The 25,178-nt window shown below is 46.0% G+C and overlaps 1 protein-coding gene across 1 annotated transcript in view; it reads left to right on the top strand.

Annotated features, from left to right (window-relative positions):
- The window catches only part of CDC7 (cell division cycle 7), a 114,113-nt gene extending 91,315 nt beyond the window's left edge, over window positions 1-22,798 (top strand). Inside the window, exon 11 of the mRNA XM_029618642.1 lies at window positions 22,157-22,798. Within this exon, the coding sequence (XP_029474502.1) occupies window positions 22,157-22,548 (392 nt within the window). The 3' untranslated portion in view covers window positions 22,549-22,798. The remainder of the gene's footprint in view (window positions 1-22,156) is intronic.
- Window positions 22,799-25,178: the final 2,380 nt, after the last annotated feature.

Genomic DNA, 25,178 nt, shown 5'->3' with positions numbered 1-25,178 from the left:
TGTAAAAATTGGGAAAAATAGTAATTGGAATGCTATTCAAATGGAGATTTGAAGACAGGAAGGCAGCAACAAAGCCTCAGTGCTTCAAGTGTACTAATGTACTTGTTGAGGTGGTGTATGTAATGCATAAATCTCTTAGCCACTAAGTTCTTAAGTTTATTTATGGAGCTAAAACTAAGGCTGACGTTTAGTATGTGGTAATGATCTAAAGATGTGCTGGCTGTTGGTTGTAAAAGCAGGGAATAAATGAGTCTTATCAATCTTTTAGAAGAAAGGACCCTTAAAAGTGCCATAAAAGCCTCCTTTTTGTTTAAAAAAAAAAAGTTGTAACATTGTTCCTGGTGCAGGTTTGTTCACAGAGTTCTGCTGAGAGTTATGACATATCTAGCAAGAGGGTAATTTTCAAACAACCTGCCTAAATTAGGTAGCAAAAATACATGCAAGTTACATTATTTTCAAAGTGGACTTATGCATACAAGTCCACTTTGAAAATCTCCTCAGGAAATTATACCTGCTATTCTACGAGGATAAGCAGGAAGTCCTCTCACATGGGTGACATCATCAGATAGAGCCCTGATGTGGAAAACCTATGTCAAAGTTTCTAGAACATTGACTAGGGACACTGAGCATGGCCTATACCAAGCATCCACATAGGGTCCCTCTCCAAGGGGCATTGCATGACATCCAGGGTTGCCGTTTAAGTGCCCAGATGTCACCAAAGGGACATTGGCTTTGACTCGACAAGATGGAGCAGCTCTTCGGGTTGAAGAAGTCTGAGCCATAGGCATGGGCATCAGCGACATGGGCATTGGCGGAGCTGCACTGATGAACACCAAGCTATTGACATCAGCAGGACCATTGGTTCCTTCGATGCCGTTGGCGGACTGGGGTGCCAGAGACCAACTATCATGAGTCTCATCCCAAGCCAAGAACATCAGGTTCCTCATAATCAGCCTCTGCACTGGGGAAGGACCAGGCCAAGCATCGAGGGAATCCAAAAAATCATCGGCACCAGTTCCCAGTAACGCATGGTGCTGGGCACTGGAATGCACTGTGCCTCCGAAGCGACTCCACAGTGAGGAGTACCAATCCTCCATTGGTGTCAGAGATCTGCGACAATCTCCATCAGTCCTGATGCCATTCACTGATCTATCTCAAGGATCTGAAGATCTGGCCTCCCCTCCTTCCTCACAGACTATGTTTGCATTGGCAAAGTTCGAGGAGGAGCTGGAGCATCAAGTTCAGCTAGTGATGGACTGGGCTATGCAGCGCTTCGGTTCTATGGCATCGTCGGCACTGGACCCGGTGCCGTCTGTCCTTGTACCACATTTGGAGAAGCTCAGCATGCTCATTCATGCATTAATGACCCAGCTGGCGTTGATTCCTGGGACAGCATCGGTGTCCAGGGCACCGAGGCTTCCCCCTACCAATACAATGGTCGTTACCAGTTCCTCCTTCGAGGAAGCTCCACCAAGGCCGGCAGAGACACAGAGGCCTGCCACTCCCCTCCCCCCATCCAGTTTTACCAGTGCCTGCACCTCTTGATGAAGGCCGAACACCTAAGGACCTATCCCCTGTGGCTTACAGTGAGGATGAGGGACCCTATGACCCCTAGGGGGTGACATTTTGGTGTCATGCTCCAAGCATCTCCCTTCAGACCCTTTTCCAAAGGAGCAAAGGAAGTCTCCGCCTTAGGTCTTAACTTTTGCAGGTTTTGTGAGGGTGATAGCAGAAGCTATGCCTTTTCAGTTTATTAGAGGAGGAGGAGGATGCCAGGCACAAAATGCTTGAGATCCTCCAGTTTGTGGAGCTTCCTAAGGAGATCATGGCGGTCCAAGTACATGGGTTCCTTAAGGAGTTGGTGCTGAGGATATGGGAACAACCCCTCACAGTGCCTCTTGTTAATAAGAAGGCAGACAGGGTCTACCTCGTCCACAAGGCTGCTGGATTCGATAAGCGTCGGCTGCCCCACCAGTTGGTGGTGATTGATTGAATCTGCCCTCAAGAGGGCCAAGCACTCTCAAACTCATTCCTCTGCACCCTCAGGGAAGGACCATAGAGCAATGAAGGTATTTCAAGGCACCATACTCATTGCCTGCATTGCTGCCTGCCAGCTCTATGTGAGCAGGTACTCACGAGACATCTAGAAGCAGGTGCAGGAGGTGGCTGAGCAGCTACCTCAACAGCAGCAGGAGACCCTCATGTTACTGGTGCATAAGGGCCTGGAATGCAGAAAACACAAGGTCCGTTCAACCTACAATATTTTTGAGATGGCATTGAGAGTCTCTGCAGCTGGAATTAGCTCCCGCCGAATGGCATAGCTGCAGGCCTTGGATCTCCAGCCAGAGGTACTGGAATGACTCGCTGACATGCCATGTACTGGAGAGAATCTCTTCGGAGACAGGTTGAGGGATGCTGTGGCCCAGCTTCAGGACCACCATGAAAACCCTCCAACAATTCTCCGCCAGTACTCTGGACCCAACCTCCTCTTTTAGGAGACCGGCAAGACCGAGGCCAAGGAAGTCTTTTGCCAAAGGAAGTACTATCCTCCACCCCCTTGCTCCCATCATCACCATCAGGGCTCCCATGGCCGTCCTAGGTAGCACAGAGCCCCCAAGCCCCAGCCAGCTCTTCAGTCAACTCTGGAGACAGGGTTTTGATTGGGTTGTAGAGAGTGTAAGCCAGTTGCTCGTACCCGGGATAATGGACCCTCCATTCAGAGGCAGGCTCCAGTTCTTTGCGAACTAGTGGCCAGGTATAATCTCGGACCACTGGGTTCTGTCCATCGTCCATCAAGGGTACCAATTGAATCTATTGTGTCCCACCAAATTGCCCTCCATGCCCATCTTGGGGGCTGGTAGCACATCAAGTGATACTATCAGCGGAGCTCTCCTCCCTCTTAATGGCCAGAGAGATCGAGCCCTTACCACCAGGGCAAAGAGGGCAGGTACTTCCTAATTCCAAATAGAACAGGAGGACTTTGACCCATCCTAGACCTAAGGACCTTGAACAAATTTCTTAGAAAAGAAAAGTTCAAGATGGTTTTCCTGGGCACCTTGATTCCCCCTCCTTTGCAAAAAGGGGACTTGCTATGCTCTCTCGACCTGAAGAACATATACACACATCGAAATCTTCCCCGGTCCAAGAAGTATCTCCGATTTGTGGTGGTAAAACAGCACTTCCAATACCGGCTGTTGCCATTTGGGCTTGCGTCAGCCCCACAGGTCTTCACAAAATGTCTGGCATGTTATGTTTGCTGGGACACATGGCTGCGACCGTCCATGTCATTCCCTTTGCTCACCTGCACTTGCGCAGTGGGCCTTGCGGTTCCAATGGCGCCAGACCACTCAGGACCTTCGGGCGTACATCCGAATCATGCCACCACTCCAGGACTCCCTATTGTGATGGGTGGATCTTCCCAAATTAGAGGTCGAGTTTCCGTTTCAGGCTTCCCCTACTCAAGTTGCACTCATCACAGATGCCCCCACTTGGAGGGCTCATGTAGGGGATCTTCGCACCCAGGGTTACTGATCAGCTCAGAAGAAACTGTGCCAGCTCAACTTCCTGGAGCTACGGGCAATCCGTTACGCCTTTTGGGCGTTTCGAGATAAACTGGCCAGCAAGGTTGTGCTCATCTAGACCAACAGTCAGGTAGCAATATGGTACCTAAACAAGCAGGGAGGCACCGGATAGTTCCTCCTTTGCCAGGAGGCAGTCCAAATCTGGTCATGGATTCTGTCCTAGAATATCCTTCTCCGAACCAGATACCTGCCGGATCAGGAGAATGTGCTGGCGGAAGACCTAAGTCATTTCTTCCGACTGTACGAGTGGTCCCTGAAGCAGGAGGTAGTGAACTGGATTTTCCGTCTTTGGGGAACTCCGGGTGTGGACCTCTTTCTGTCCCCCTGCAACAAGAAAGTGGGTCAGTTCTACTCCCTAGCCTGGGGGAATGGCGAGACAGCTTTGGACGCCTTTGCCTGCCACAGGGCAGGGGCCTCCTGTACGCCTATCCTCCGCTTCCCTTGATCTCGAAGACTCTCCTTAAGCTCCAACAGGACCCGGGGGATCATGATTCTCATCGCACCTTATTGGCCCCGGCAGATCTGGTTTACGCTCCTGCAGGATCTCTCCCTGCAGGAGCCGATCCATCTGGGGATATTCCCAGACCTCATAACGCAGGATTAGGAAAGGCTGCGCCATCCCAACCTCCAGGCTTTATCCCTCACTGCTTGGATGTTGAAAGGGTGACCCTACAGCCCCTGAATCTCTCGGAGGGCATGCCTCGGGTCCTGCTGGAGTCTAGGAAGCCTTCCACTAGGAAGTCTCACGGCCTGAAGTGGAGGAGATTCTCAGCATGGTGTGGTAGCCAGGGGTTGAACACATTCTCATGTTCCACCTCTAAGCTGTTAGATTACCTGCTGCACCTCTCGGAGGCTGGGTTGAAGACCACATCTGTGAGAGTACATCTGATTGCGATTGGGGCCTATCACCAGGGGGTGGATGGTTCGTCCATTTCAGTACAGCCTATTGTGGGTCATTTCATGTGGGGTCTTCTCCAGCTGAAGCCTCCTCTCATACCCCCTGCGGTTTCCTAGGACCTCAACGTGGTCTTGGCCCATCTGATGCAGGCTCCTTTTGAGCCTTTGTGCTCTTATGACCTGAAGTACATGACCTGGAAGGTCATTTTCCTGGTGGCAGTCACCTCTGCGTGCAGAGTCAGCAAACTTCAGGCTCTGGTGTCTTATTGACCCAACACAAAGTTCTTTCATGACCAGGTGGTCCTATGCACACTCCCTAAGTTCCTAATGAAAGTGGTGACTAATTTCCACCTTAATCAGTAAGCCTTCCTGCCAACTTTCTTTCCTAAGTCTCATTCACACCGAGGTGAATAGAGACTGCATAGCCTAGGTTACAAAAGGGCTTTAGCCTTCTACCTGCAGAGGGGCCCCCGTGTGGCTCATGGCATGCTGGGCATGCTCAGTGTGCTTAGTCAAAGTTCTAGAAACTTTGACAGAAGTTTTCCGTGCCAGGTTCCATGTGATGATGTCACCCTCATGTGAGGACTAACATCCTGCTGTCCTAGGAGTGCACCTGTTAAGGTAAGCAATTCTGCTTTACCCAGTAAGCCACCTCAGTCTCTGTGCTTTCAGCCTGATCAGAATCTGGTTAAACTCAATTTTGTTGTATCATGAAAGTCCAAAGCCGAGGCTTACTAATCTATATTTGGGATAACCAGATTCTCTGTTTAGAGAGCGTTGGAATTTCTTTGCAGATTTAAAAGGAATGTGAATACAAAATGTATTACAAAACAGAATGCCTGTAACATTTGAAAAGGACTGCTGTCTTTTTCTGGTACTTCATAAAACAACTGTTTCTTTAGACTTGGCCCTTATCGTCAACTTGGCACTCTAGAAACAGCACAGCTTGTCGACATGAGTCTCTTTATAAAGTGTTTAAGTAAAGCATGTTTCTGTATAGACACATTGTCCCAAGTTGAGACTAATAAGTTAGTTAGTTATTTATTTATTTATTTAATTTGTTTTATTGAATTTTGTACAGAACATAACAAATACAATAATATATTACATAAAGCATTTCAAATAACATATCAAGTCTCATAGTGTCTTCTTCAATCCATTGCCTTGTATTCCTTGTGATGTCTCCACCCGCCTCCTGTACTGCCCTTCCTGGTTGCCCTCCATTTGCCCCCCTCCCTTCCCCTCATATCTTTCCGCATTTCCCCTGACCCTGTTCTGCATTGAGCTTGTATAGGTTAAGGAACATATATACCGAACATCTACAATAATTATTTATTTTTTAAGCACAATTTCTAATGTATTAACTTTTGTCAGTTCCTATTCACTTTGGCCCTGACTTGTTTAATCCCTATTGTTATCTGCTAAGCAGTATGAGGAGTTCTGTAACCTGTCTGATACTGTGCGCCTTGCTTCTCCCTCCCCCACACCTATTGAAACCGGCAGTGCTACAGACTATTGCCTTCTATACCAACACAATCTGAATAGCTCAGAAAAGACCATGTGCTTCATCCACAGAATCAGACTTTACAGGGTTAGCATTTAGAAAAAATAACCCAGTATATGTCTCTAAAGTCTTTGCTACTTAACATCAGTTTATACTATATAAAGCTCTGCATCATTGGTGGATTGGAACATGCCAGACCTTAGCCTGCTTAAGAGTATTAATAAAAGTAACTAGCTTGCTAGCCCCACTCAACTTTGGGAGATTCCCATCTGTTTACCTCTAGAACAGTCTCTGGCTGGAGATCTTGGGGACCATCTCGAGCGAAATAGCTTGCTTCCTTGGTCCTGGTAATGGCTGGGCTGAGAAGGCAGCTCTGGGGCCATCTCTGGCTGCATGGCAGGTGGCCAGATACAAAGCACGGCTTTCCTCTCTCCATTCTCAGTGGACACCCCTGATCCTCTACCTCTTCAACACAAGGAGGGGGGCAGGCTTGATGCCTCCACATCGTCGGGTGTTGATAGTCTTTCTTCTTTTCCCTCTCTTATAACAGTCAGCTGATTAATATGCAAAAGTTCATGCATATTCATGCAGCGGGTAGATAGTGGTGTTGTCTCTGCATTTCAAATCACTGACCTCCCCCTTTTCCTTCGAGGGGAGTCACTGCTTCTGCTGCATGGTTACTCTGGACCGTGTTCGGTCACTTCTTGACCAGCACTGCCTTGCCATGTCCAATTCTCTTCATTTGATTGCTGCCCTTATCTCTCCCATTGGAGGTCATTGCTTCTGTCTCATGCTGTCCTTGGATAAGCTGTTTTTCTGCTATGGGTGATTAAGTTGTTCTTGAGTTTCTGATGTGGCTGCTCTGGGGCCGCTTACTTTATATTTAGAAAGCAGCTTATAGTCATCAAATCAACTAGTCGATTTGATAAGCTAGGTAACGTTATTTATGTCAAACAGGCCGTTACAGTAAAAGGAGCGAGCGCACAGGCCACTCTCCTGTGCGCGCAATTTAGTATTCAAATGAGGGCCCGCGGTAAAAAGAGGCGCGTGTCCCTAGCGCCTCTTTTTTTGACAGGAGCGGCGACTGTCAGCGAGTTTGACAGCTGACGCTCAATTTTACCGGCATCAGTTCTCAAACCTGCTGACAGCCACGGGTTCAGAAACAGGATGCCGGCAAAATTGAGCATCCAGTTTTCAAGCCGTAGGCTGATTTTAAATTTTTTTTTTTTTTTTAATTATTTTTTACTTTTGGGACCTCTGAATTAATATCGCCATGATATTAAGTCGGAGGGTGTACAGAAAAGCAGTTTTTACTGCTTTTCTGTACACTTTCCAGGTGCTGGCAGAAATTAACACCTACCTTTGGGTAGGCGCTAATTTCTGAAAGTAAAATGTGCGGCTTGGCTGCACATTTTACTTACTGAATCGTGCGGGAATAACTAATAGGGCCATCAACATGCATTTGCATGTTGCGGGTGCTATTAGTTTCGGGGGGGGGTGGGGGTTGGCCACGCATTTTCGACGCACTATTATCCCTTACTGAATAAGGGGTAAAGCTAGCGTGTCGAAAACAGGCATCCAAACGCGGAGTGCACTGTACAGTATCGGCCTGAAAGTTCCTTATCTTGTTTCTCTCTGAGACATTGTTTCTTTGCTGGAACATGCATGTTAGCATCCATCTTTTAAAGTCTGTGTCCCTTTGAGGTCAGTATTCATAGAAGGTAGAATTCATATTTTATTCATTCAGTTTTTTTTTTTGCATATGGAGAACAGCTTGGAAGGATGCCCATCTCATGTGTTGCACCAGGTTCTGTCTAGTTAGTTAATTCCCTTGAAGAAACGAGGCTGTGCTGATGTTTTAACCTTTTCCAAACCACCCTGCTGGAGTGTTCCTGCTTCCCCTTCACCTCCCAGATGTATTAGTTTTTAATTTGTTCTAAGCAGTGTAATAATGTGATCTGACAACAATAATGAAAAAAATGCAACATGATATTCAGCTGTGCAGTGAGATAAAATCTTAGTTTAGATTTTGTAATACAGCTAAAACTACAGTGAAGACTAAATAAAAGGAAGATTTTAAAATTGTGTTGTATACTTGTTAGCCCCCTTTATATATATGCTTTAGTATGGAAAGCCAGACTCTTGTAACCCCCTGACATTTGGAATTTGACTCACTCTTGTAACATGAGCAGAGGCATACAGCATAATGCAAAGGAACAGGAGAAGCTCTTCAGTACATGTGTGACTGGAAAACCTTTTTCAACATAGATTTCCTTTTTCATTCCATTAAACCAGTCCCAATACATGTTTTATGCTCCCCTACCACTAAAGACAATCTACTTGATAACAATATGTTCAGAAAGACGCATTTTGTAATTAAAGGCCTAGTTGTGCAGAGATCCTGTTCTGTCTTTTCAGGCATAGGTCGATGACTTGGACTTCCTTGAATTACTAACATATTACCAGTTGGATGTACAGGCCAGAGATGCCTTGGAGGATGGGCATCTTAAGAGCAGCCATAGTAGAATCCACCCAAAACAAGTTGCTTGGGTACGTCCCATGTGTTTGAACTGGTCACATATTACCTTGATGGTAATGGCACCTTCTGATGCAGACATGGCACAGCTCTACATATGAAGGAACTTCTTTTAGTTGAAACTTTGGTACAAATCTAGGGCTTCAATAAAACTATTTAAAAAGCATCAAGAGGTCAATATTCAAAAGCTATTTAGATAGAGAATTTAGTTATCCATCTAAATAGCAAGTTTTGGTATATTCTGACCCTTATCCAGTTAGATTTTTGTCAGATACATCATTATGTGGCTAAAATCGAGCCAGGTAAAAAAGAAAAACAGTATCGGAGAGGAGTTAAGTTATCTGGTTAACTTAGTGAATATTTTTTATTATAACCAGCTAAAAAGGTCATTCTTTATTCTGCGATGGGCTGTTATCGCATGCGTTAGAGCCTTATCGCACGCAAAAAGGCCCTACCGCATGTTATAAAGGCCGTATCGCGGTGATACCATGCTAATTAGGGGAAAGAGAGGAGTTTGGGCGGGGCTATGGCCCTGCAGCACTGCCGGTGATAACCTGCGGCAAAATCGTACCACCGCAATGCGGCTGGCTGCCCACTATCGCCCCCGTCCCCTTTTTTTTTATGCAACTCATCATTCTACTATAAATATAGCAGAACGATGAATCTAGGGGTAAGTTAGTCAGATAACTTTAGACATACTCTGAAGCATATCTGTTTAGTGCTTTAAACAGAAAAAAATATATAGTAGTAGAGGGCTTAGGGCCCATTTTTCTACTCACAGTTTATATTTGTAGTGTGAGCAGTTTATGCTTCCAGTATTTCTCCATTTAGATGCAGCACTGGAACCAGCAGGTAATTTTTATTCTTCTTGGGGATGGGGGGGAGAGGGTATAGGGGTGGGGTTTTTTGGTGCAGCCCATTGACACTGCAGGAGGGTGGTGGCAGCAACAGCCGCCAAAAATATTGAACTAACCAGGGAAGTGGATGGAGGGGGGGGGGGGCACGCACCCGTGAATCCAAGAACAATTGTTTTACTACTTTAAGAGGGGATTAGGAGTGGGGTCTGGATGGCCCAACAGGGCCAGATATTTTTTCTATAGAACTAAGGAAAAACAGGTCCTAGGCCCTCTACTACTTTTTTTTTTTTTTTTTCCTGTTTATAGCACTACTTACCGAAATATGCTTTGAAGCTATCTGAATAAGTAGCAAGTTATCCAGCCGCATAAGACTGGATAATTTAGAAAGCTAAATGGATATATTCAAACATAACTAATTAGATTTTTAAGTTAGCTGGTAACATGTAGTCAGATGACTTTAAGCAAGTATATTCAGTGGAACAAATTATCCAGCTAACTTTAACCAGATAACTTGTCCACTAAACAGCGTACTAAATATTTGCCTCCATGTGTTTTGCCTTTTTATTTAATACCAAACTCCAATAGATAAATAAAAAGACAAAATTATTGCCTCAGGAACTTTTGTCTTTGCCTAAAGTGAACAAAAACTACCATATTTTTTTTCTGTTTTATACCAGTATCAACACACACAATATCGGTGAACTTATCAAACTAGGGGCCACAAAACTCTCTCACTCTACCATGTGTAAAATATACTCCTTGTAACAATTATTGTCATGGTTCGTGTGTTCCATTGTACTTTATCTATATTTGGAGTTATGGTTTACTTGTATTTGTCTTTGGGGAGCAAAAGAGCTCTCGCTCATTGTTGTTTTTTTTACTAGTACTTGGGCTGTTGTGAACCATGGAAGCCAGGGTTCAAATTCCATTGACACTCCTTATGACCTTGAGCAAATCATTTAATCTCCATTGCCTCAGGTACAAACTTAGGGCTTCATTTTTCCTATAGACACAGATAGGGATAGGGAAATATCTTCTGTACCTGAATGTAATCTGCTTTCCCTGTACATACACAGATCAGTCCAGACTCCTGGGTTTAGCCACCCCCCCCCCCATCCCCCATCCCTAGCAGATGGATACAGAGCAATTACCATAACAACGCTCCGCCTATAAATAGAATGGTGCCACCTACAGTCCGGCAGTATTCCTCTGTCTCCAGCAGATGGTGGGGGTGCCAAACCTACAGTCTGGTCTGTGTGGTAGTTTGTTTTGGGAGTTAGAGTTAAGTGGTTTGCTTTTCTTATTTCTTAGGCAATTTGACTTAAAAAAAAAAAAACAAAAAACCTTAGTCATAGAGGTGTCTTCAGCCTCCCAGGGGGTTGTGAGGTCCTGAGAGGGCCATCCCCCACTGGTCGTGAGGCAGCAGCATAAGCGGGTCGAGGACTCTAATTTCTTTCTTGGGTAGCTTTGGGTGCAACACCGGGGAGCCCGGTTCACTCCACCCTACAGGAATCAGCACCTTGGACCACTGCCGGGCAAGTTTCTAAAAAAAAACAAAAAAACAAAAACTTTTCATTTGGCCTGCAGTATCGTGGCGGCTCTCTCCTTCCTGGAGCAGGGGTGAGTTATTTTTGAAATTTTTTCTTGTCAGTGTAAATTTCTGTTTTCTCTTGATGCTGCGATCTTCTTTATGCCGCGTATGCAGCTCGGTCCGCACGCACCTTTCATGGGAGGGCCTCTGCTCAGTGTTTTGCCGGGGGGGGACGGGTCCTCCGGGGCTGTTAATGCTATCAAAATAGTGGAAACTAAATCTACCAAGTGACTGTGGGCTCAGATACTGCAGCTCAAGCTGGTGCTGACCCGTTCCCGCTCAGTGTGGGAACAGATGCCATTCTGCAGTCTTTCAGAGCTGCCACTTGTGCTGCGATAGGGGAGGGATTTTTACCACCTCCTCCTTCTCAGCAGAGGCTCCCAGGTGAAAGGGACCTTTTGCATCATGATTTCCCAGCAACGGAGGGACTCCTCCTCTTCCTCTTTCTCGTTGGAATTTGTTTTACTGCTCCATAAAGCTTATAAAGCAAAAAAATCAGGGAAGCAGCAGTCTGGCTTAAAATCCATCTCTCTGGGGTCTAAGCCTATTTCCAAGAAACGCTCTAGGTCTCAGGGGGCTGCTGGCTCATCGAGACCTAAGCGCCCTCTCCGAACAGGGGACCCTCAGACTGACTCAGATACCTCTGATCAAGTTACTGATCTTAGAGACCTAGACGCTCAGTCCCAGCCCCCGCAAGGGGTAGATGGGGACGTTGATGGGCATCAGCAAGGGGTTCGCATGTCACGGAAGGTGACGACCCAAAGGTGGTTGGTCTCTTTAGGAGGGAGGAGTTGGGACCTCTTATTCCTTCCATTCTTGCTGAGCTGGGCATTGAGGGGTCTGCCCGAGGAGTCCAACCTGGGAGCGATGGATCCATTTTTACTGGGTCTGAGAGGCCCTGCTACCTCCTTCCCTTTCCATTTCTCGGCTACGGACTTGCTCTTCCGGGAGTGGGATACCTCGGATTGAAGGTGAGTAAAGCCATGGATAAGCTATATCCTCTGCCGGAGGATGCTTTAGAGCTGCTTCGACTGCCCAAGGTGGATGCGACGGTATCCGTTGTCAGCAAGAAGACCACGATCCCAGTCACAAGGGCGACAGCGCTCAAAGATCTCCAAGACAGGAAGTTGGAGTTGCAGCTTAAAAAGATTTTTGAGGTATCCGCACTGTGAGTGCGGGGGCGGCCATGTGCAGTAATTTTGTCTTGAGAGCAGGCCTCCGCTGAGTTCAGCAGTTGCAGGTCAACGCAGATTTCTCAGATGAGGAGACTGCTCAAGCAGGCTGTCTAGAAGCTTCAATGGCTTACAGAGCTGATGCACTTCATGACCTATTGAGGATGTCTGTGAGATCCATGGTATCTGCGGTCTCAGCACGGAGACTTCTGTGGTTAAGAAACTGGACGGCGGATGTGTCCTCCAAGGCACAGCTGGGTTATTTACCTTTTAAGAGTAAATTGCTTTTTGGAGAGGACTTGGAAGGTTTGATTCAATCTCTGGGAGAGAATAAGGTTCACCGCCTGCTGGAGGGACTTTCTCGTCCCGGGTCAGATTCAGAGGGAATCAGCGCTTCCGACCAGCTAGAGTCCCCAGTTCTTCTTTTCGTCAGACACAAACTAGGCAACAGTCCTGGTCCCAGCCCTTTCGGGGCAGAAGATTCGGCAGAGCCGGGAATTCCCAGTCTACTTCAGGGGCTAAGTCTTTACAATGAAGGGGCGCCAGTCTATTCCTCGGTGCCTGCGGTAGGAGGCAGACTATCCCTATTTTTCGAGGAATGGGCCAAGTAACAACGGACCAGTGGGTGCTGGACGTGATAAGACAAGGCTACGCCTTAGATTTTGCACAGCGTCCTCAGGAAAGGTTTCTCATCTCTCCCTGCGGTTATGCAACCAAGCGAAGAGCGGTCCAAGAAACTTTGCAGTGCCTGCGGCAGTTAGGAGCCATCATCCCAGTACCTCCAGAGGCAAGAAGGAAGGGCCGTTGTGCCAAAGAGAAGAGGGATCCTTTCAGTCCATTCTGGTTCTTAAACGAGTGAACAGATGCCTCAAGGTGCCATGATTTCGCATGGAAACGCTCCGGTCAGTCATTGCCTCGGTGCGAAAGGGAGAGTTTCTGGCGTCCCTGGATCTCACGGAGTTGTACCTTCATATAGGCATCCGGTCGGATCACCAGATGTTCCTTTGTTTTGTGATACTGGGTCAGCATTTTCAGTTTCGAGCGCTGCCCTTTGGACTGGCCACCGCACCCAGGACATTCACCAAGATAATTGTAGTCGTGGCAGCCCATCTCAGGAAGGAAGGGCTGCTAGTACATCCCTACCTGGACGATTGGCTGATTCGAGCGAAGTCTGAACCACTGGCCCGGGTTGGCGGTTCACAAGGTACTCCAGCTACTTCTTCAGTCGCTGGGCTGGGTGGTCAATTTTTTTCAAGAGCAGGCTCGTGCCCTCTCAGCCCTTGGAGTATTTGGGGGCTTTATTCGTCACACAGCAGGGCAGAGTATTTCTTTCTACAGAACGCATTTCCAAATTGCAGGCTCAAGTAAGAGCCTTGTTACTCGAGCATCCTCCCAGGGTCCGGGATTACTTGCAAGTTCTCGGCTCGATAACCTCAACTTTGGAACTGATTCCCTGGGCCTTTGCTCATATGCAGCCTTTACAGTCCGTATTGCTTTCCCACTGGAATCCTGTCTCGGAGCTGTTTCTTCTTCCTCTCCCACTGACGGATGCAGCGCGGTCCAGTCTCGATTGGTGGCTGGTAACGGGCAATCTTGACTTGTGGAGTTCCCCTGGAGGTGCCAGACTGGTTACCATGGATGCCAGTCTCTCCGGTTGGGGGGCGGTATGCCGGAGAAAATTTGTACAGGGACTTTGGTCTCCAGAAGAGTCACAGTGGTCGATCAATCGTCTGGAGACTCGACGGGTGTGGTTAGCATTACAAGCGTTTCGTCCTCTCCTGCAGGGGAGGTCCATCAGAGTTCTCTTGGACAATGCAACCACAGTAGCGTACATCAGTTGTCAAGGAGGGGCCGGAAGTCAGCCAGTGGCAGTCTAGGCTCGTCAATTGATCAGCTGGGCGGAACAACACTTAGCATAATGGAGTCTCACATTGCCGGCATGGACAACGTGCAGGCAGACTTTCTCAGCCGAAATCGCCTAGATCCCAAGGAATGGGAGTTAGCGGACGCAGCTTTTCAACTAATATGCTACACGTGGGGTACATCCAGCATGGATCTCATGGCGACGTTTCGGAATGCCAAGACTCTGCATTTCTACGCTCATCGTAGAGGGCGTGGATGCCCTGGTCCACCAAAGTTCTACTGTACATCTTTCCATCTTGGCCGTTGATCGGCAAAGTACTCAGGCGAATAGAGCTCCATCCGGCAGAGGTCATCCTCGTAGCTCCGCAATGGCCCAGACACCCATGGTTTACAGACCTCCCCAATTGTTGTGTCCGTTGCTGTCCGTCTCTGCTCCGCCCACCTTACCTCGTTGGCAACTCCCTCTGGGGTTGATGGAAGGCTAGCTGCTGCGGCGTCTCCGGGCTGTCCTCCTCCGGCGTTCCCGGACCAGCTCGACCCTGCAAGCCACCATGTTGACCAGATGCCTAAGGGTGCGTGCGCGCGGCCCGACTGATGTACCGGCGTTGGCGCGGACCTCAGGGGCATTCCCCTGAGATGACATCATCAGCTCCAGATATTTAAGGTCTCAGTTTTCGCTAACAAGACGAGTTAGCAAGGGCTCGCTTCCTCCAGGTCGCTGCGGATGGGATTCGCTCTCTGTAAACCTAGCTACTCTGCCTCTTCGGACTTCACTAGAGGTACCCGCTCCTCGGGGGCCTCGCTCTTTTTCTTTTCAGGTCGCAGTCCGGAACCCGGTACTCATTCCTCGAGGGCCCACGTCCCGGACCAGCTCCTGAATACCACTTCTGCTAAGAAGTCATTGCTGCTTACAACATTAGTGAGTTTCCATATATCTCTCAGAGCTTTCCCTGGGACCAGGTACTCGCTCCTCGAGGGCCTACTGCATTCCAACTCCTGGGCTGCCTTAAGAGACTAAGGTGTGAGTGTTATCATCAAGGACTTGTTCCAGAACTCTGCATATCTTATCTACTCACTTTCTTAGTTTCTCTACAGCTCAGCCACCTTGGGATCGCTGTTCCAATACCTGAGGAACTACAGCCCAGCCTGGCACTTCCATCTCACTACTGCCACCTTTGGTGGTTTAATATACTGCTTACTAAGAAGTTTTTGTTGCTTATAACATCAGTGAGTTTCTATCTATCTCTCAGAGCTTTCCCTGGAACCAGGTACTCGCTCCTCGAGGGTCTAATGCAGGGGTCGGGAACCCATGGCTCGCGAGCCAAATATGGCTCTTTTGAGGGCTGCATCTGGCTCGCAGACACGTGTCGCCATACTTCGCGGTTCCCCGCTGACCCAGCTGCTCCCCGGTCCTCCGCCGCCCGGGCTTAAAATGCTGTCAGCCCGGGCGGAACGCGGCAGGACAGCTGGAGTCAGCGGCACCGGCGTGCTCTCTTCTCCTCCCCCCCACCCGCGGCCCGGAAGAGGAAGTGGAGAGCATCGGGTGCCTGCGCGGGAAGAAGAGACCACACTAGCGTGGTCTCTTCTTCCGCGCAGGCACCCGATGCTCACCACTTCCTCTTCCGGGCCGCGGGGGGGAGGAGAAGAGAGCACGCCGACTGGAGTCATCCGGGTGCCTGCGCGGGAGTCATCGGGTGTCAGCCGGGTGCCAGCGCTGGAGTCATCGGGTGCCTGCGCGGGTCTTCCCGCGCAGGCACCCGATGCTCTCCACTTCCTCTTCCGGGCCGCGGGAAGAAGAGAGCACGCCGGTGCTCTCTTCTTCCCGCGGCCCGGAAGAGGAAGTGGAGAGCATCGGGTGCCTGCGCGGGAAGAAGACTGCAGCGCGGCTCGGAGGAAAATGAAAATCTTCAACCGCGGCCGATGGGGACTCCGCCTTCGCCTCCGCGAGGGCTGAAAATGAAGGAGGTTAGCGTTGGGAGGTGGCTGCTGCTGCCGCGAGTTCCGGGGGGGGAGAGAGAGAGTGAATGAGCGAGCAAGCATGTGTGTTTGAGATCCTGTGTGTGTGAGTGAGAGATTGCATGTATGTGAATGATTGAGAGCCTGTATATGTGAAAGAGAGTATGTCTGTGATTGAGATCCTGCCTGTGAGATAGAGAGCATGAATGTAAGTTTACCATTGGGAACCTGTATGTGTAAGTTTGTAATTGAAAACCTGTTTGTTTGAAAGAGTATGTGTGTATGATTGAGATCCTTTGTGTGTGAGAGAGATCATGTGTATGTATGATTAAGAGCCTGTGTGTATAAGTAAGAGAGAGATCATGTGTGTCTGTGTCTGATTGACAGCTGGTTTAGGTGATGGAGCATGTGAGTATGTGATTGAGAGCCTGTGTTTAAATGAGAGAGAGAGACCATGTGTGTCTGTGTGATTGAGAGCTGATTTAGGTGAGGGAGCATGTGAGTATGTGATTGAGAGCCTGTGTTTAAATGAGAGAGAGAGACCATGTGTGTCTGTGTGTGATTGAGAGCTGATTTAGGTGAGGGAGCATGTGAGTATGTGATTGAGAGCCTGTGTGTAAATGAGAGAAAGAGAGGACATGTTTGTAAGCATGTGAATGAGAGTCTGTGTGTGAGAGAAAAAGACAGCATGTATTTATGTGATTGAAAGCCTGTGTGTGTGTAAGCGTGAAAAGATAGACAGCATGTGTGTAAATGTGTAATTAAGAGCCTATATAAGTGAGAGAGAAAAAACATTTGTATATGTGAGTGACTGAGAGCATGTGTGTATAGGTGTGTCATTGAGAGCCAGTGTGAGAGAGAGCGCTGGTATGTGACTGAGAGAGGAGAAAGTTCCAAGCAAACCACCCCACCTCCTGCTAATTCAGAACAATCTCAGGACACCTGGATATCAAACGTTCCCAGGTATGCAGAGCAAAAAAATTTTTGTATCCTTATTATTTTTCATTACTGGATCTTTGTGTCTGCTATTTTGAAATATTTTGTTGGTATCTGGAAATGTTTTATATGAGTTTTTAATTATTGGATATTCCACTCATCAGCTGTTTCGAAATATGTTCTTTTTGTTAGTACAGTTTTACTGCTGATGATTTTATATTTCTTGATTTGTTTTATAAGGATGTGTGATGTTTCTTTTTTCCTTTGTTACACTGCATACAGAGACTCTGGCTTGTTGCAGTTTCCAATTCAGTTTTTGTCTGCATGCTTCTTGTTATGCGTTTTGGTCTCTTTATTCTATGTTAGGTGAGGGACAGCACGTGATTCAGGTGAGGTTTTCTGCTGGCGTGTAGTTTCTGTGTAGGACTCTATAGCAGCCTGACTTGGTCCGTTTTCCTAATAGGAGATGTATTGGTGTCTTAAGGCCTGGTGTAATATTTTCAGAGACTTATTGTACTTTAAAAGTGTGATCTTACATAAAATGCACACATTTACTTGTATTTAGTTTTAAACATATTGTATGGCTCTCATGGAATTACATTTTAAAATATGTGGCGTTTATGGCTCTCTCAGCCAAAAAGGTTCCTGACCCCTGGTCTAATGCATACCAATTCTTGGGCTGCCTTGAGACTGTTGTGTGAGTGTGACCATCAAGAACTTGTTCCTGAACTCTGCATGTCTTGCCTACTCACTTTCTTACTTTCTCTACAGCTCAGCCACCTTGAGATCGCTGTTCAGTACCTGAGGGACTACAGCCCAGCCGGGCGCTTCCAGCTCACTACTGCCACCTCTGGTGGTTTAATATATTGTCTAATAAAAGAACTAGTGTGTGTCTGTCTCCTACACTAGCCTGACCAGTGGTCCCTCTCGGGAGCTTCCCCAAGGGCGTAGTCACCTGCCACTGGTCCAAGGATCCACCCACAACTATTCTAAATAATAACAGATTGCTATCTCTCAGCTTTAACAGAGCTCTAATAACAGATTGCTAATTCCCAGCTTTAACAACAGAGCTTTAATAACACCAATCTAGTGGTGATGGGTCCGCTGCGGTTTCCAGACAGTCCAGTTCTGCTACATCAAGGGCCCGTCTGTTTGGAGGAAGTCGATCGCTTTTGTCTAGCGGCATGGCTATTGAAAGGCAACAGTTATACGGCAAAGGCTGTTCTCCAGCCATAGTGGCTACGCTCCTGCGATTGCGTAAGACATCCACCAACCTTGCAGATGTTAGAGTATGGAAGATTTTTGAGGCTTGGTGTTTAGACCGAGATGTTTCTCCTACCCAGGCCTCGGTGTCAGATATTCTGTGTTTTCTTCAGGCTGGTGTTGTGTCCGTCGGTCTCAGACGGCTTCGACCTCTGTGCCTTACCTTTCTTCCCTCTCTCTCCTCAAGTCTTGGGAAGATGGCTGCTGCCGCATCTTCATGCTGCTATCTCCAGCGTCCCCGGAACGGCAATGATGATTGTTTTCGCCGTGGATTTCCTGAGGGCCTCCTAGGGTGCGTGCACGCACACCACCCACATCTTTATCCACGTCATGGCGGGAACCTCAGGGGCATCCCCTCCGAGTCACATCACAACATCTGGTTATTTAGCCTGCCCTTCATTTGCTAACAAATTGAGTTAGCAAGGATTGGAATCGCTCCAGTCTAAGCTGCTCTGCCGCTTCCCAGCAGCCGCTGGAAGCTTTCTCTCTGCCCTTTGGGGTTGTTCATCTCTAACCTGAATACCCGCTCCTCGAGGGCCCTTATGCTTCTTTCAGGCACCTATCTGGGATACCGAGTACTTGCTCCTCGAGGGCCTGCTCTCCCTACCTTGGTGCCTACAGTTCAACTACTTCTGCCTGCCAGGGTCTTCATCATTACAGCTACCTACTTCAGTGAGTAACTAACTTTGTCAGTCTGTCTCACCTCCAACTTCAGCACTGCAAGTCTGCATCCAGGACTTCTCTACTATCTTGTGCAGCCTACCAACTACCTGAGCATGGGACTGGTCTCCTCTGCTGAGTACCCCTGGACTACTTCGACTGGGTTACCTCACTGCTGCCATCCCTGGGCAGTACCACCAAGCTGTATAATAAATACAAATTCTCTGTGTCTGCATGTATAGAGCCTAGCCTAGTACTGCGGTTCCTCATGGGACTCCTCCCCGTGGGAGTGGCCATCACCACAGTACCCAAGAATCCACTCCAACACCTCAAAACCATAACAGCTGGTCTGTCCAAGGGCTTGTCGTGCAGTTCCCTCCGTGTGCAGGTGGCGGCTCTTGGTTGTTTGCGTGGCTCTGTGCAAGGTTTAGCGTCAGCGGCACATCCAGAATTTGGCTCGTTTCTTAAGGGGAGCAAAGCACTTGCGTCCTCCGCTGGGGCATCCTAGTCTGTCTTGGAGTCTAAATGTAGTTCTCACGGCTCTATGCTCAGCACCCTTTGAGCCTTTGAAGAGGGCGACTATGAAGGATCTTACCTTGAAGGTTCCGACACTTCGTAGAGTGTCGGAACTCCAAGCTCTTTCTTGTAGAGAGTCTTTTTTGCGGATTTCGGAATCGGGGGTTTTCATTACGGACAGTGCCTTCCTTTCTCCCGAAAGTGGTTTCTTCCTTTCATATCAACCAATCTGTGGAGCTTCTGGCTTTCGCGGAATTAGACCATTTGGATCCCTTGTCCGGGGATTTGCGGAAGCTGGACGTTTGCAGAGCATTGCTCCGTTATCTGGAGGTTACAAATGACTTTCGTGTTTCTGACCATCTTTTTGTGCTTTGGAGTGGCTCCAAGCAGGGTCATATGGCCTCCAAGACTACCATAGTTCGCTGGCTGAAGGAGACTATTTGCTCGGCCTATCTTCTTCATGGTAGATCTCTTCCTGTTGGTCTAAGGGCTCACTCTACTCGTTCATATGCGGCGTCTTGGGCAGAGTGCCAGATGGTTTCTCCATAGGAAATTTGCAGGGCGGCTACTTGGAAGTCCTTGCATACGTTTGCGAGACATTACAGACTGGATGTCCAAACACCAGGTTCCGGTGGTTTTGGAGAAGGTGTGCTTCGAGCGGGCCTCCCCGGATCCCATCTCATCCCAGGTAAGGTAGCTCTGGTATATTCCAGGAGTCTGGACTGATCCGGGTACGTACAGGGAAAGGAAAATTAGTTTCTTACCTGATAATTTTCATTCCTGTAGTACCACGGATCAGTACAGAGTCCTGCCCATCAGAGGCATGGAAGTAAAGGAGAGACCGCTCGGTTATTATGTAATTAATTTTTAGGTCAGAAGAAATTTGCGATTGTCTGTCTTCAAATGGTTCTACAGGTTCGGTTCCCAGGAGGGTTAAGTGGACCAATTATTTCTTTTTCTTGTTAAAGGGTTATTGTACATAGTTCAAGAGGTTTTGATGAGATATTCTGCTTTGACATTAAGTAATACTGCTGGACTGTAGATGGCACCATTCTATTTATAGGCGGAGCATTGTTATGGTAACTGCTCTGCTCTATCTGCTAGAGGGGAGCCGTGGACTGATCCGTGGTACTACAGGAACGGAAATTATCAGGTAAGAAACTAATTTTCCTATATATATTGTTTTCAACCTTATCTGGATAGTTCTTTTCTTAAAACCTTAACCCATTCTCTTGTACTATCTAGACTTGACTATTGCAGTGCTCTGCTATTGGTCTTTTCACAACTTGGACGACTTCAACTGGCACAGAACACTGTGGCTAGGCTCATTTTCACTAAATCCAAATTTGACCATGAAACTGCCCTTTTGATCGAGCTTCACTGGCTCCTGGGGTCCCTTTGTGTTCATTCAAAATAGAATGCCTTACTTTCAAAGCTTTGCATTGGGGCATTCTGTCTTATCTTTCTTCTGTAATTTCCCTCTATCTACCTTTTCGTCCACTGCGGTCCTCCCTGCAAGAGCTTTTAGTGCTGCTCTCCATTAGATATGTTTTTCTTATTTATCCCCTTGCCTTTGGAACTCTCTACCACTGAGCATTCACCTTGAGAAAGAGTTCTTGAAATTCAGGAAGGCACTCAAGTCTTACCTGTTTGTACAAGCCTTCCCTCATCTGAACACTTCTTGACCTTAGTTTCTGTCTTTTTTTTTTTTTTTTTTTAAGACTTTGCTCTGCTCTCTTTTATTGCACTTTACTGTTTTGTCTATTTTGTATTTCATGTTGGTCCTGATATTTTGTTGTTTTATTCATGTAAACCCTTTTGTTGTATTATGATTTACATTTTTTATATTTATATTGATATGTTTTATGCTATATTTTTGTCAGTTTTAACTTGTTAGCTTCAAATTTTATTTGTACGTCATTCTGTTTTGCCAATGTAATTAATTGTGATTAAGTAATAATAAACATAAATAGTAAAAAAAAAAAAAAGAGATAAAATCAGATACAGGATTTAGTAGCACCTGTTCCTTTTTGGGGGGGGGGGGGCGCTAAGCAGTAGAAAACAAAGATCCTGTCTGTCTCTTATTCACTTTCTTAAGAACACTGTTCCTTGTACAACTGCCTTTGCTTGAACAACTGAAATCCTGTTTCTTGGTTAGGTCCCTAAGGTCCAAATATAATCATTTTTCCCATAGACAAAAAATGGGAAAATCCATTTAGCAATTAAGCAGTATGAGTTAAATGTTCCTGGTGTTAGCATCATGATTCAGTTAGAGTTTCTAACTCTCAATCTACTATTGCTATTAACTACTACTAATAGATGGATGCAGTACTATACAGAAACACAGAAGACACAGTCCATCCTCCATGGATCTTATAATTTAGTCAAGACATAACAGGTGTTGGGAATTGTATTTGTTACACTAAATGTGATTAAAATCAACAAGGCTATGGTCAGGAAGAGCCAAGTTTTAAGATTTAAAAACCACCTCAAAGGTGGGTGTTTAGGCAGAACTTGAATATTGCCAGCGAAAAGGCGTAATGCACCAGCTCCGGAAGGCTATTCCAGGCATAAGATGCAGCAAAGTGAAAAGTACGGAGTCAGGAATTGGTGATAGAGGGAAGCGGTCATGAGAAAGGGTGTATAGGAAGCAAAGAATATCTACATTGTGAATCACCTTGATTTTCAGCATTATTTTTGTTTGCTATGTTGTAAATTGCATGATATTTAAATCTGTTTTATATGAACAGTTCTGTGTTCCACTTTCACAGCATAATAAAAGAATAATTTTGTAAGGCATATTCATTTTTTTTTTTTTTTTAAGGAAAGTCTGTTCTGTGTAGTAAAGAAGTCCCTGGCCAGGATTTGAGGACACTATGTGAAAGGTTGAGAGGCACAAGCTCTTCAAAGCCAACAGCAAACAAACTGCAAGTGTACAGCATGGAGCTAGCTGTATCAGAAGGAAAGAAGGAAGAGATGCTTATTCCTCAAACCCATGATGAACAACCACTTTTAAAGAACTGCAAACTGGAATATTGTCACAGTGACTCTAAAACAGAGATCACAGAGAGCACCTTTAATATAAAAGGATGGGACAGAGTTCCTGATGAAGCCTATAATCTACTTGATAAGCTCTTAGATCTGAATCCAGCTACAAGAATAACTGCAGAAGAATCATTGCTGCATCCTGTATTTAAAAATATGGGACCAGAATGAAGGGGTAAAAATTTTCTAAATGTCTGTCTTTGAGATGACCTGCCAGTGAAGAGTGCAGTAGATGTCTTTTAGATGGTCTTCTGATGTAATTGTCCCTTTTTTAAAAACTCAGTGAATTTTATATTTTTCTAAGTATTTTATCTTTGTTAAAAGCTTTGATTTGTAATTTATGTTGATGTTGTGTACATTTTAATTTTTCTGTAAACTGCAAGAAAATTAAAATCTTTTAAAAATGAAATGTTTTGATTAAATCATTGTCACTTTTTTAATATATATTCATGATTCTTTTGGTCATTGCTTGGTTACATCTTCAGCGAGTGGAAGCAGTTCTCCTTTTTTTTGTTGTAATATTTATTTTCCAGATTTTTATATACTGCGTATGCAGATACTAGACCTGATCAGAGCAGTGTACAAATATAAAACAATAAAAACACTCAATTACTTAATCTTTGTGTTACAGCTTACTAAAGGACCTGAGGCTCATTACAGATTATGGTTCCGTTCAAAACAACCTTACAATTTACCTTTACTAATAGCAGTTGTGGATATAGTGATAGTTTAACCAGTTTCTACATAAATGATTTGTCATGCAGATTATCTTAAAAAGCCTCAGTAGCTGCTCATTATCTTAAACCAGTATTAATTTGAAAATCAATATGTGGAACCAAAAGGTCTGCATACAGACAGATTACTATAGTACTGTACCTACTATAGATAGCTGCATCCCAATCATTAGTATGGCTCTGATTTAAGGAACTTCAATCCACCCTACAATCTTTATTAGCTGCAGCGAGGAATCAGCTGGCTCCTGCCCGATGCCACTATTTTTCCAAAAATTTGTCCATTCTTTCAAAGACATTCCTGATACACTTTTCAGGATTATAAAGTTCCTCCCACTCTTCAGCATGAGCAGTATCTACTGCCCATTTTGCAGTCAAAAAAGGGAAAGGTGTCAGCCAAAAACTCAGCAGCAGATGTAGTCTTAGCCCAATAGCAGTTTGTTTGTTTTTTGGTTTTTTTTATTTTACAACTTTGAGACTTGCCCTCCTCTAATGGGGGAGGAAGAGGTTTCAGTACTTTCTCCTGGAGTGGTGGTGTATCAGCTGGGACTGGTGGGTCCTGAAAACTGTGGCATATAGCTACCTCTTATGGTTCTCTCACCCACATCTGGCCAAACAGATTTCATTCTTCAGGTCAGAACCTTCTCAATTTGCCTACTGCAGATGGAGATGCTTCAGCAGAAGGTGATTGAACCTGTCCCTTCTCAGAGGTTGGCCAGGGTTTCTAATCCTGGTATTTCCTAATCCCCAAGAAGTCTCTTTCTGGACTTGCAGAGACTGAAAATGTTCGGATCTTCTTTTCATTTAGCCAAAGAATTGGATGTGTGTTCTGGATCTGAAGCACGTATTCCTATTCACCCACCCATCAGAAGAGCCCTAGGTTTGTAGTGAAGGATGCCTACTACCAATACAAGGTGATCCTCTTTAGCTGGTTTGTGGCCCTGAGAATGTTCACAAAATGCCTCACGGTATTGGTGAGAGAGGTTTAATAGCAGGGAATCTTTGTGTTCCCATCCCTGGACAATTGGCTGGTGATGACAGTGGGCCAACTTAAAAGGAGCTATAACAACGGCAACAAACCTTTATATAAGAATAAAAGGAACCAGTATGGTTCTCGAAGGTGATAGCTTAGAAAATAAAGGCAAAAATATTGGCATTCAAAAATTGCTAAGGAATTCAAAAAGAAGTACCAGGGAAGAATATTGGTGAAGTTGAAAGAGAAGAGAAAAGAAATCAGGATAGTGAAAGCTCGAACAGAAGAAAACATTGCCAAAGAGATGAAGCATGGTGCCAAATCATTTTTCATATATATGAGAGAAAGGAAGAAGACCAGAGGTGGCATCGTAAGATTAAAAGACAAGGAGCTAGGTGTGGAGAAAGTTGATAAAATAGCAGAAATAATAAATGTCAGTTTGATTTTCACTAAGAAAGATATTGGAGAAGGTCCGTTTCTGGCTAGCAAGAATACAGATGAGAGTGGGTCAATTACATCCCCATTTACAGGAGACAGTGTTTGGGAGAACTAAGCAACCTGAAAGTGGACAAGGCCATGGGACTGGATGAGATACATCCCTGGATACTGAGGGACTTCTGAGAAGTAATGGTCGGTCCACTGAAAGACCTTTCAATAGATCTTTGGACACAACACAATACTCCCACACAGAATCTTTGCTCCTCAAACTCTGGCCTCCTACAAATACCGCCCCCTAAAGCCACTCATTGGATAACAACAAGGGAAATAACTTTTTCCTACGCCGGTCCCATCCTATGGAACAAAATCCCCACAGAACTTAGAACAGATCCATCCATCCAATCTTTCAAGAAAAGTCTTAAACATGGTTATTCCGCAAAAGCCTTTCCAACATCACACACGAACCAACCTGTAACCAAACCCTAACCATGCACTCAAAGCAACCCCCCTTCCCACCACCACAACAATAAATTCACCCCCCATTACACCAATGCTAACTGCTATCTTTATATTACTATTTATGCTATATATTTATTCTGTATATTTATGCTATCTATACTACCTATCCCTATTACCCTCCTTGTCACAAAATATACCCA

Source organism: Rhinatrema bivittatum, chromosome 10 (genome assembly GCF_901001135.1).
Source record: "Rhinatrema bivittatum chromosome 10, aRhiBiv1.1, whole genome shotgun sequence".
NCBI classification, from domain to species: domain Eukaryota; kingdom Metazoa; phylum Chordata; class Amphibia; order Gymnophiona; family Rhinatrematidae; genus Rhinatrema; species Rhinatrema bivittatum.
The sequence above is the reverse complement of the archived record's forward strand: the minus strand, read 5'-3'. Positions and strand labels throughout refer to the sequence as shown.